Here is a 12968-nt window from a genome sequence, read left to right as displayed (position 1 = left end):
CCCTCTCTGACTGTTTCATTCTCTCTCCCTCTTTCTCATTCTTGTCTCTTCTTCTCTTTCTCTAGCTCTTTCAATCTACTTCATTTCTTTGTTTATCCATCACTATCCCTCCCTCTGTCTCTTGCTATCCCTATGTATCTTTCCATCTCTTCCTCCCTGTATTACATCCATTTGATAAAATGGCTGCTTGTAATCAACAACTCTTTGATCTGACAAACTCCCTCATCTCACCTCTCCGTACTCCATGCTTCCCTCCCCTTTAAGCCCATTCCTACCCCACAGTAGGAGGGAGGGGAGAGTCACCACAGGGACAGGTCTCGTCTTTAAGCCTCCCATTGTTACTTCTCGTTTCCATGATTGAGGCAGCCCACGAGTGTGAATTCCTCAAGACAGCCCTCCCCTCCTGGCGACATGTTCTGAACCTTCATAAAAGGTCAGTGACTCTCTCAGTAGCTCAGACTCTGGAGTCAGGGCTGAGACAGACCTCAGCCACAAAGGGACAGCGGGAGGCACAGTGACAGGTCCCAGCTGGAGCAGACCTGGGAGAAGCTCAAAGTTCCTGGAAGAACAGAGACAGGTAGGCCCACTTCTCTGTCTCAGGGGTAGGAGGGTGTCCATTCGGCAATGCTACCCCTCCCAGTGTGGTCCAGTCCTCCTCCTCCCCTCGTCTCCTTCTCTCAACCTCTCTCTCCCCTCTCTGATAATTTCCCTCCAACATCCTCCTCAACTCTGTCCAGAGTCCATGCTGTAAATTCTGGCATAGGGTGAGTGAGGTTCTAGAAATTTCCACTGCCTCACTGACTCCCACCCAACCCTCCCTCTCTCATGATCAAAATGTTTTTCATTCTCTCTGTCTCCCTCTTTCTCTCCCTCTCTCTGATTCTCTGCCTCCACTTTACTCTGCCTCCCTTTCCCTCACTACCAAAGTATCCCTCCCTCTCTCCCATTACCAATATCTCCCTCCTCTCTCCCTCTGCATCTTTCTCTCTTATTCTCCCTTCGTCCATCTCTCTCTCTGATGTTTATACATTCTCTCCCCTCTCTCTCTCTGTTATTCTCTCTCTCCATTGCTCATGCCCTCTGACTTGCTTTCTCTGTCTCCCAGACACAACTCTTCCATTCATTTCTTTCTCGATCTCATACTGTCTCCCTGCATCTCCAGTGCACATTCTTGTTATATTTTTCATCTTTCTCTCTTTCCCTCTCCCCCTTCTCAACTACTATCTCTCATTGGCAATATCACCCCATCTTATTTTCTCCCTCTCTCTTCATTTCTGTATGCCTTTCTCTCCATTTCCCAACCTCTCCTTCCCTCTCCTCCTCCCACTCATTCTATCTCTCCCACCCTCACCCTCCCTCCCACTCCTCCTCTCTCTCCCTCTTCCTTCCTCTTTATTTGTATCCCAATCCGTCCTTCAGCCTTTACCATTTCCTCTGTGTGATGGGGTCAGTGAGGGAATTGCCATTAGACAATTGTACTTTCACGGAGGTGTCCCACACTGAAACAAGGCCTTCCACACAATTCATCCAAACCGACCAATCTCCCTTGTTGAGCTGATCCTGTCTGCCTGTGTTAGCTCCCATATCCCTATAAACTCTATCTATCCATCACGGTCTAAACGTCTCCTAAACATTGTAACTGTAGCTGCCTCGACCACTTGTTCTGTCCTGCCATGGTTTAACTTCACAAATTCACCTCCAACTTCTCTGTCTTAAATTTCATCTGCCATTCCTTTGTCAGCCCGTCTGAAATAAAGACAGACCAGCAGAGCCATTGTGTCTTTGCTCCACCCGGATCCTGTTATAACCTTACCCTAACCTTCTTTACTGCTCACCACACCACCAATTTTTGTGTCACCCACTAATTTATTAATTATTCACCTCCATTCTCATCCAAGCTGATTGTACAAATGACAAACAACACTGACCGCTGACCCCTGGAGCACACCACTGACCACAGGCCTCTGACTTCCTCCACCTCGGATTTTAGATCCAAGTAGCTCGCTCACCCTGTTTCCCGTGTGATCCCACCTGCTCAACCATACAATGAACCATCGCCCTCTACAAATACATGGTTCCTCCGTGGAGAGAGTTAAATGCACAAAGTTCCTGGGAGTTCACATCACAGATGACCTCACCTGGTTCCTTAATATCACTTCCCTGAACAAGAAGGCCCAGCAGTGCTTCCACTTCCTAAGAAAACTGAGCCAAGAAAGGCTCTCCGCGACCGCCCCCCCCCCCCCACCACCTTAACTGAATTTTACAGGAGCACCATTGAGAGAGTCCTGACAATCTGCCTCTCCATCTGGTATGGGAGCAGCCGAGCATCGGACTGGAAGTTCCTACAAAGGTCTGAGAGAACAGCCAAGAGGATCAGGGGGTCTCCCTACCATCCATCAGGGACACTTATCAGGAGCGCTGCATACACAGGGCCCTGAGTATTATCAATGATCCCACCAATCCACCCAGCATCCTCTTTGACTTTCTCCCATCAGGCAGGAGACTCCGATGCATAAAGACATGAACGGTCAGGATGGGAAACAGCTTCTTCCCTCAGGCCATTAGGTTCTGAACTCCCCTCCGCATTGTATTCAAAGTGTCACTGGATAATCTGTTTAACACCTTACAATATTTAATATTTATGCACTTTAGTTTGTTACTTATGTGTGATTCATCTGTTGATTTTTTCCTTACCTTCATAATTTATCGTGTGTTATGTGTTTTACATCCTGGTTCGAAGAGATGTCTCGTTTCTATATACATTATATGGTTATATATGTTATAGACATGTATATAGTTAACGGACAATAAATTTGACTTGACTTGACTTGACTTGGACTGTGCAGGACTTTTCCAAAAGTTAAACTAAAGTCCACATAGACAATGTTCACCACCCTGCCCTCATCAGTCCTCTTGGGCATCATTTCTAAAAATTCAGACAAATTGGTGAGATACGATTTCCCATGTTCAAAGCTATGCCAACTTTCCTCAATCATTCCTTGTCTTTCCAAATGTAGGTAGAATCCTGTGTGTCTGAATCCCCTCCGGTAACTTCGAATCCCTGTTGTCAGGCTTAATGGCCTATCCCTGCAGACCTTCTGAAACAAAAGCACAACACTTTCCCCTTCCAGTCTGTCCTTCCTTCAGCTAGGACAAAGGAAGATACAAAAATGTCTCTGCCAAAGCTCCTGACGGTCGAGGGGTAATAACTGTTCCTGAACCTATTGGTGTGAGTTCTGAGACTCCTGTACCTCCTTCCCGATGGCAGCAGTGGGGGGGGGAGCACGTCCTGGGTGCTGGGGGTCCCTGACTGTGGCTGCCGCTTTCCTGCGACAATGTTTCATGTAGATGTGCTCAATAGCTGGGAGGACTTTACCAGTGATGGACTGGGCTGTATCCACTACCTTTTGTAGGATTTTCCATTCAAGGGCATTGGTGCTTCCACGCCAGGGTGTGTGTGATGCAGCCAGTCAATATACTCTCCACCACTTATCTATAGAAGTTTGTCAAAGTTTAAATGACGTGCTGAAACTTCTAAGGAAGCAGAGGTGCAGCTGTGCTTTCTTTGCAATGGCTGGTCCAGGACAGATCCTCTGAAATAGGAATTTAACGTTGTTGACCCTCTCCATCTCTCATCCCCCAGGACTGGCTCACGGACCTCTGGTTTCCTCCTCCTGAACTCAATCATCATCTTCCTGGTCTTGCTGACATTGACTGAGAGGTTGCTGTTGTTGTGGAACCACTCAGCCAGATTTTCACTCTCCCTCCTAAACTTAAGTAGGGCACTGCAGGTTCGTTTAGCCTCACAATTGTAGGTGTAAAGTGAGTGGAGTGGGGACTAAGCACGCAGACTGTGCTGGTGGAGATGCTGTTGCCAATCTGAACTGACTGGCATCTGCAAGAGAGGAAATTGAGGGTGCAATTTCACAAGGAATTGACAAGGTCCCGCATGGGAGGTTAGTTAGGAAAATTCAGTCACTAGGTATACATGGACAGGTGGTAAATTGAATTAGACATTGGCTCGATGGAAGAAGCCAGAGAGTGGTGGTAGAGAATTGCTTTTCTGAGTGGAGGCCTGTGACTAGTGGTGTGCCACAGGGATCAGTGCTGGGTCCATTGTTATTTGTCATCTATATCAATGATCTGGATGATAATGTGGTAAATTGGATCAGCAAATTTGCTGATGATACAAAGATTGGAGGTGTAGTAGACAGTGAGGAAGGTTTTCAGAGCCTGCGGAGGGACTTGGACCAGCTAGGAAAATGGGCTGAAAAATGGCAGATGGAGTTTAATACAGATAAGTGTGAGGTATTGCACATTGGAAGGACAAACCAAGTTAGAACATACAGGGTAAATGGTAAGGCACTGACGAGTGCAGTGGAACGGAGGGATCTGGGAATACAGATACAAAATTCCCTAAAAGTGGCGTCACAGGTAAATAGGGTCGTAAAGAGAGCTTTTGGTACATTGGCCTTTATTAATCGAAGTATTGAGTATAAGAACTGGAATGTTATGATGCGGTTGTATAAGGCATTGGTGAGGCCGAATCTGGAGTATTGTGTTCAGTTTTGGTCACCAAATTACAGGAAGGATATAAATAAGGTTGAAAGAGTGCAGAGAAGGTTTACAAGGATGTTGCTGGGACTTGAGAAACTCAGTTACAGAGAAAGGTTGAATAGGTTAGGACTTTATTCCCCGGAGCGTAGAAGAATGAGGGGAGATTTGATAGAGGTATATAAAATTATGATGGGTATAGATAGAGTGAATGCAAGCAGGCTTTTTCCACTGAGGCAAGGGGAGAAAGAAACCAGAGGACAACGGTTAAGGGTGAGGGGGGAAAAGTTTAAAGGGAACATTAGGGGGGCTTCTTCACACAGAGAGGGGTGGGAGTATGGAATGAGTTGCCAGACGAGGTGGTAAATGCGGGTTCTTTTTTAACATTTAAGAATAAATTGGACAGATACATGGATGGGAGGTGGATGGAGGGATATGGTCCGTGTGCAGGTCAGTGGGACTGGGCAGAAAATGGTTCAGCACAGCCAAGAAGGACCAAAAGGCCTGTTTCTGTGCTGTAGTTTTCTATGGTTTCTAAGGAGGTATTGAGGGCAAGGTCTTGAAGCTTATTGATTAGTTTGGAGGGGACGATAGCATTGAATGCCAAACTGCAGTCAATGAAGGTCATCCTGATGTCTGCATCTTCGCTGTCCAGATGTTCCAGGATTCAGTGAAAAGCCAGTGAAATGGCATCCGTTGTTGACCTGATGTGATGGTGGGCAAATTAGAGTGGGATCCAACTCACTTCTCAGGGAGGAGTTGATGTGCTTCATCACCAACCTCTCAAAGCACTTCATCACCGTGGACGTAAGTGCCACTGGATGACAGTCATCGAGGCAGGTTTAGGCACTGGTATGATTCAGGCATGTGGGTACCCACCCTACGCGCAGAGGGTGATGAGAGGGTGGAACGAGATGCCAGTGGAAGTGGCGGATGCGGGTTCAATGTCAGCATTTAGGAGAAGTTTGGACAGGTCCTTGGAGGGGGAAGTATGGAGGGTTCTGGATGAGTATGGAGAGATGTGGAGGGGTATGGAGGGGTGTGGATGGGTGTGGAGGGGTGTGAATGATTATGGGGAGGTGTAAGGGGTATGGAGGTGTGTGGAGGAGTTTGGAGGGTGTGGAGGGGTGTGAGAGGTGTGGGGGGGTGTGGAGGGGTGTGGAGGAGTATGAGAGGTGTGGGGGGGTGTGGAGGGGTGTGGAGGAGTTTGGAGGGTGTGGAGGAGTGTGGCGGGGTGTGGAGAGGAGTGGAGGGATGTGGAAAGGAGTGGAGGGATGTGGAGGGGTGTGGAGGGATGTGGAGGGGAGTGGAGGAGTTTGGAAGGATGTGGAGGAGTGTGGAGGGGTATGGAGGTGTGTGGAGGAGTATGAGAGGTATGGAGGGGTATGGAGGTATGTGGAGAGGTATGGAGGTGTGTGGAGGGGTGTGGAGGAGTTTGGAGGGGTATGGAGGGGTATGACGGGTGTGGAGGGATGTGGAGGGGTGTGGAGGGATGTGGAGGGGAGTGGAGGAGTTTGGAGGAGTATGAGAGGTATGGAGGGGTATGGAGGTGTGTGGAGGGGTGTGGAGGAATTTGGAGGGGTATGGAGGGGTATGACGGGTGTGGAGGGATGTGGAGGGGTGTGGAAGGGTATGAAGTGGTATGGAAGGCTATGATTCAGGCGCAGGACGGTGGAGCTAGGCAGAATTCAGGATGGACTGGATGGTCAAACGGCCTGTGTCTGTGTAGTAGTGTTCTATGACTCTTTGTACTTAGTCACTTGGTCCCTCCATTCTACAATACTCGCCAGAGCATTATAAATTCACTGTACAAATCCTACCCTGACCTGACTTCACAAAATGTAACACTTGGCCCTGATTTGAATTGAAAGCCATTTGGCAGCCCTCAGACCATATGCCTTGCCAGTCAAGATCTCCGTCAAAATGTCGAGAACCTTCCTCGCTGTGTCCACAGGCCGTCAGATTGTTCATGGCACATTGGCTGGAAGGTAAGAAACTTCAGAGGGAGAGGGGAGAGATAGATGGGGGGGAGAGAGGGAGCGAGACAAAGATAGGCAGAGGGACAGAGAGATAAAGAGATAGAGAGATAGAGAGAGGGAGAGGGGAAAGAGAGAGAGGGAAAGAGAGGGTGGGAGAGGGAGAGAGAGAGGAGCGAGAAAGTGAAAGGAAGGGAGAGGGATGGGATAGATAGATAAAGAGAGGGAGGGAGAGAGAGCTGCTGGATTGGGCAGAGGGACAGCAGATGCAATTTGATGCTGAGAATTCTGAATGTTTTAATTTCAGAGGGAAGAAGGGGATGAGGAAAAATAAACAGTAATATTGGAGACTAAATCAGAGAGATCCAGGGTTACAGGTAAATAGTCTATCAAACGCTGTGAGAAAGAAGTTTGGAAAGAAGATGTGGTGCATGGTTTAAACATTGAATCTCGGACTACCAGGGAAGGAGTCAGGATGGAGCCTTGTAAATCACTGGAGTCTTGTGTCTAGTTGTGGAAGCCACACTGAGGGAAGATGGCACAGCTTTGGAGAGGGTCCAGGAGAGAGGATCGTCACCTTGTCGTGGCAGAGCAGCTTGTGAGTTCCCGAGATCCCAAGAACGATTTTGTCTGGAGCTTAGTCATCTGGCATTTAGCTCCTGGGAGGGTCACCCAAGGCGGTAAGGCCAAGGGGAGGTTCAGACAAAGAGCGATCTAACCAAAAGCTCAACAGTGGGGCTGGTGGAAGATGGTGACACATCACAACGGCCGTGAAGACGGAGGAAGGCTGCAGCAGTGAAGGGTCCTCAATCATCTTGCATTCCAAAACACTGATCTGTCAAGGATTATGCAGCCTCCCCATGTTAAACAAAGTCACACACAGGCATTCTCCGTTGAGGGACCCACAGTGTACAGACCAAGTGGATCCTCCACTGGCCTCCATACCCACCAATAAACAAGCCCTTTGTAGAATATCATACTTGGATGATCACAGCACTACTATTCCCCGAGTCACTCCACTCATCAGAGTCCTGGGCTGTGTAGAGAGTGGAGGAACTGAGGGAGTCTACAAGGGGATCCTACACAGGTCGTTCATTCAGTGGTATCATCACCTCAGGATGACTTGACAGGAGAGGCAGGAGGACCCTGAAGGGAGGTTTTGTTTGGGCAGCAAGTAGTTGGGGGCCTGGGAGTCACCACGAAGTGGAGGGTGGTGGGAGGGGCTCACTGTGAGGAGTTGGTGTGTGGGAGGGACCCTCCGTGAATGGATGGGTGGTGGAAGGGACCTTCTGTGAACGGAGGGGTAATGCGGAGGGACCCTCTTTAGGGGTTCGTGTGTGGGCGGGACGCTCTTTGAATGGAGGGATGGTGGAACGTGTTGACCCATATCTTGGTCAAACGGACTTATGCTTGGTAAATTACCTCAAAAACTTAATTCACTCAAAACTCACACTTTATTGCCTCTACACAAATATACAGATAAATTCAGTTGCCCCTCCTGGTCAGGAACTGCTGTCCCCCTTATACCTACATTCACTCAGAGCACCACTCCAGCTTATAACCTTAAAACAGAGAATCTGCTGTTGGCCAAATCGTTGATCTTTCTTCTCCTTGCTCCAGGTAATGGTCTGTCTCTGGAGATCTTCCTCCTTTGTATCTGAGGCTCTGATTTCTCTGGTTTTCACCTCCAGCTGCTGAATTCTGATTTCTCGGAACCTGGTCTATCTGGTCAATGTGTTTCAGTTTTCCATGGGCTTTGGTTCCAAGGCAGCAACTCTTCTCTCAAACGTGGACATGGACCTCATCTCCCTTTCTTTGCTCTCCCTGAGTCAGACCAGTTCTAGGCTCAGATTCAGATTTATTTATCACCTGCACATCGAAACATACAGTGAAGTGTGTTGTTTGTTTTACAGCCAATACAACATAGGGACCTGTAAGTGTCACCACACCTTCCAGCGCCGACATACTGTAGCATACCCACAATTCCCAGCAGAGATACAACAGAACAAGACCCTTTCCACCCTGCCACCCACTCACACTGAAGAATAGTCTTCTAACTCCAGGATAGATGTCCAATCTTCAGTTTCCAAGCTCTGGCTCCAGACCTCCAACTCCCGTCTCTGTCCCTAAACCTTCCCCATAAACTTACAAAAACAATTGAGTCTAAGCCACAGCCTTAGTGAGACTGTAGCTCAGTTTCACCTTGAAAATAACAGGTTCCTTCAGGTCACAGATATAGATTGCCCTTTCATAAGGTGCTGATGAAGAGTCTTGGGACAAAACAACAACTGTTTATTTCCCTCCATAGTAGCTGCCTGACCTGCTGGGTTCCTCTGGCCAACTTTCCATCAGCTCTGGTCCAAGGCAGCAAGGCAGTACTCCTCTTCTCCCAAATGTGGACGTGCACCTCATCTCCCTTGAGTGGCTCTCCCTGAATCGGACCAAGTCAAACCAGTCCTGTCACTTCCGGGCTCAGGTTCCTTCGGGTCACAGGTGAAGGGCTGTCGTACAAAACGTCGACCCTCTTTAGCTGCTGACCTGCTGAGCTCCTCCAACACCTTTTGTGTGTTGCTCAGCCTTTTTCATCAGCCTCTATCTTCTATCTCACCAAAGAACATCTCACCAACAACTTTCTCTTTGGAAATTATCTCTGATTTAGCATATTATAACAGGGACCCATTGTGCCCACATTTACCTGCCTTGACTAATCAGCCCTGAACAAGAACAGGTCACAAATTGGTGGTTGCAGGATATTCAGAAAATAGTGGCCCTGGGCCAAGCCAATGTCCTTGACTCATTCAAGTTTAATGTCATTTCATGTTTTAATTCCTTCAGGTCCAACAGAGGGACCCTCTGTGGAGGGGTAGGTCATGGCAGGCTCCCTTTCTGATGGCATGGATGGTGGGGAGGGGTGAATGTGTGATGCCATCCATTGGTGACCCACATCTCCCATTCTCATTACAGATTGACCGCCCTCCATTGATTGAGGGAAGACCTGTCAACATTGCAATGGATGCTGGGATGGGATGGAGAGTGGGAGTGTTGCTCTGGGCTCTCCTGTTCCTGGGGGGTGTGGGGGCTATCTGCCAGACGGGCAGTGCCAGCGAATGCCACCGTGCGTCCCCGGTACCAGGGACCAGTCTGGCCGGGGAGGGTTTTGATGTGGTGACGCTGGCCCCCAAGGGGGCGTACGTGGTGGACGTGGAGAGCTGGAGTCGTCCGGATGGGGCCTGCATCCTCTGCAGGAACTCACTGATGAGGGGTAGACGGCAGCGCCTCCCCCTGGCCGTGAAGGATTGGCGAGCCCAACGTAAATGCCGCCGGGCCGTGTCCAGCCAGCTCTTCCACTCAGCCTCTCAGTTCAGCAATTCGTTCAGCTCCAAGGTGGATAAAAGCTGGAGGGTTGGTCTGCATCTACCCATCCATTCCGCAGTGTCAGTAGGTTTCGGATTGGCTGGCTCCAAGTCTGAGGCCACTTCCTTTGCCAGTAAGAAAGCCCGATCAGCCCACTACAGCTTTTCCAGCCAGAAGTTCCATTGCCGCCTTTACCGTTACCGTCTGAGGAACCCACCCCCTCTGGCATCTGAGTTCTCCGAGCAGCTCAAGCAAATCACCAGCAGCTCCTATCAGGGAGCCAAGCCCCAGTATCGCCAGCTAGTGGAGACTTTCGGGACGCATTACATCCGGTTAGTGGAGCTGGGTGGCTCCTATGAGGACGTGACGGCCATCCGCACCTGTAAGGCCTTTTCTCTGGGCTTCACTGCTAGAGAGGTGGGGAACTGCCTCGGTGTGGAGGCCAGTGTTGGGGTGAACAAAAGAGTCAGAGTCTCAGTCTCAGGCTCATACAATCAGTGTAAGAAGGAGGCCTCGGCCCGTAGCCGCGCCCAAAGCTTCCACCAGGCCTTCAGCGAGAGGCTGACAGAAGTCTCCGGAGGCCATGCCACTGGGCACACAGACCTCCTCTTCTCCTCCGATCCTCGTGCCTTCACCAGCTGGCTGAACAGTCTGACGGCCTCACCAGGCATCATACACTACCGGCTGGCCCCCCTCCATCTCCTGCTGCCCAGAACCGACATTCGCCGGGAACATCTGAGGCGCTACCTCAGTGAGTACATTATGGCCAACGCCGTGAAGCGGGACTGCTCCAAAGCTCGTTGCCCTGCTGGCAAGCGCAAGAATCGCTCTGACTCCTGCTCCTGCCTCTGTCAGGAGGACAACTGGGTCGACCGCGTCTGCTGCCCCGGGCAGGAGGGCATGGGACCTCCAGCGGAAACTATTGTGAGGGGCCGTGAGCTTCACTGGACCAATCAGTCCTTCCCCTCGCACGGCACTGCCACCTCCTCTCCTTCGGGGAACACCCTCCTCAAAGTTATTTACCCCTGAGCTTTGTCCTCTCACCAACCTCACTCCCAGGCCCAACTTGGCCTTTCTATTCTCCCTGGTCCTGGTGCCATAGTTTCCCTCTCCCTCTAATCATCAGTTCCATTGTCCAAACATTTGTAACCTCTTCCGCTTGACCATGTGTCCTTTGTCCTCTGTCTCTCTGAGACAGTCAACTCACCACTTCCATTGCCCTGACCTTTACCCTCTCACCCTCACTGACCCAGAGGACCTCTTTTCTAGGACTTCTCTAGGCCTGAATTTTACCCTCTATTACTCAGTTCATTCTCCTGACCTTTGCACTATAACCCTTGCTAGCCCAGGCCACCACATCCCACACTCCCACCAGTCCGGCGCTTGACCTCTGAGAGAGAGAGAGAGAGACCCCACACAACCCTCATAGATTTCCCAATTCCTCCAGTTCTCTGGGCACTAGGAATTCCCAGTGGGAATGGGAGTCCCGGCTTGCCTGACTGCACGAAGCTTTCAGTCACTGGTGTTTGGGGGCTGGGGAAGGGTACAGGGTGGGAAGGCCATTGAGGAACCAACCACTCTGTATTTGTCATATCGCTACTGTATCACCCCAGTGGAAACCCCCCCTCGCCCGAACAAAGACCTGTGTTGGAGGGAAGGTGCCCCAACCAGCTTGCCAAACTGCAGGCAGCTTAACAGCTTGAGCGTAACGTCATTTACAGATCCACTTGGCCCGTGCGGGAGGTGACTCATAGGCTCCATTTCCCACAATTCAGTTGCTGACAGGGACCAACTGGAGAGTCTCCGGCTGACCTGTGTCCCAGGACGGGTGGATTGTGTCGGAGCACGAGCATCATCACAGGAACATCGTACGCCTCCCTGTGCACGAGAAGCTTTGCAAAGAGCTGCTTTGGAGACAGAAGAGATTGTTTGATTGCCTCTTGCCTTCTTTGTACCACTTGTGTTTTTGCAATAAACATCACTGAGCATCATTTAGCTTTTGGGTGTGAATGGTTACCGTGGTGATCTGGGATGTGGCGTTCCGGGGTGGTGAGGACAGGAACGTGGGACAGGGTGGGGGGAGAGGGTGAGGGGGAGGAAGGGTATTGTCCCCAGTGCGGTTTGATGGGAGGAACACGGGAGATTGGAGAAGCAGGAATCTGCAGGGACAGAGATCAGCACCACAACACACACCACAGAGACCGTCGGGGAGAGACACCGTCTTTACCAGGAGTCTGTGAGTGGGAGAGATTTACTCTTTAAAAGAGATCTGTGATGGTAGAGAGAATCCCTCCCTGATGGGAGACGGTCACTTTCCACCCACCATTCCTGCTCTTCACCTTTTCATTCCTCCTTTTCACTCTCTCCCTCTCTCTCCCCCTCCCTCTCCCTCTCTCTCTCCTTCACTCTCCCCCGTCCCCGATCACAAACAGATCACATCATAACTAATTCCTATACAGGCCTGTCATTCCTGTCACCACCTGTACAACCAAACTGAAAGGCCACACAGACTTGGTGTTTGAGATAACGGGTGATTTATTAAAAAACTGGTGTGCACCAGGAGACCAGTCAAAGCTCATCCACTGAGCATGAATTTGGTATGGCTTTTACATTCCAGTAAAACTACATTGTGATAACAGAATGGTGACTACAGAGGGAATGAATGAACTATCAGAGCAGCACAAACACGAGGAAACCTGCAGGAAATCTGAGCAGCACACACAGAGCTGGAGGAACTCAGCAGGCCAGTGGGCACCTATGGACGTCTTGGGCCGTGACCCTTCTTCAGGGCTGAAACGGAGCAGTCAGATGGGTGAACAAGTACAAGGAATGGGTGATAGGTGAAATTGGGAGGACTGAAGTAAAGAGCTGGGAAGTCAATTGGTGAAAGAGATAAAGGGAGTCTGATAGGAGAGGACAGGAGGCCATGCAGAAGGGAAGGGCGAGGAACACCAGAGGGAGGTGATGGGCTGTAAGGAGAGAAGGTGAGAGGGGGACATGGGAATGGGGAATGGTGAAGGGAGGGGACATTACCGAGGCTGTACCTGGGCGGGGGGGGGGGTCAGTGATATCTGTACCTTGGGG

At 50.2% G+C, this 12968-nt stretch overlaps 1 protein-coding gene across 1 annotated transcript; it reads left to right on the top strand.

Moving 5' to 3' along the window:
• Positions 1-490: 490 nt before the first annotated feature.
• On the top strand, positions 491-11864 carry LOC134354411 (perforin-1-like). The gene is made up of 2 exons (XM_063063410.1): positions 491-577; positions 9495-11864. Exon 2 carries the CDS (start codon positions 9540-9542, stop codon positions 10911-10913), a length of 1374 nt encoding a protein of 457 aa, XP_062919480.1. The 5' UTR covers positions 491-577; positions 9495-9539; the 3' UTR covers positions 10914-11864.
• Positions 11865-12968: the final 1104 nt, after the last annotated feature.

The sequence above is a fragment of the Mobula hypostoma genome, chromosome 11 (assembly GCF_963921235.1).
Source record: "Mobula hypostoma chromosome 11, sMobHyp1.1, whole genome shotgun sequence".
In the NCBI taxonomy this organism is placed as follows: domain Eukaryota; kingdom Metazoa; phylum Chordata; class Chondrichthyes; order Myliobatiformes; family Myliobatidae; genus Mobula; species Mobula hypostoma.
Note: the sequence above shows the minus strand (reverse complement) of the source record. Positions and strands in the feature narration are given on the sequence as shown.

Coding starts and splice junctions, on each gene's coding strand:
- LOC134354411 (XM_063063410.1), top strand. CDS start 9,540: ATGGATGCTGGGATGGGATGGAGAGTGGGAGTGTTGCTCTGGGCTCTC.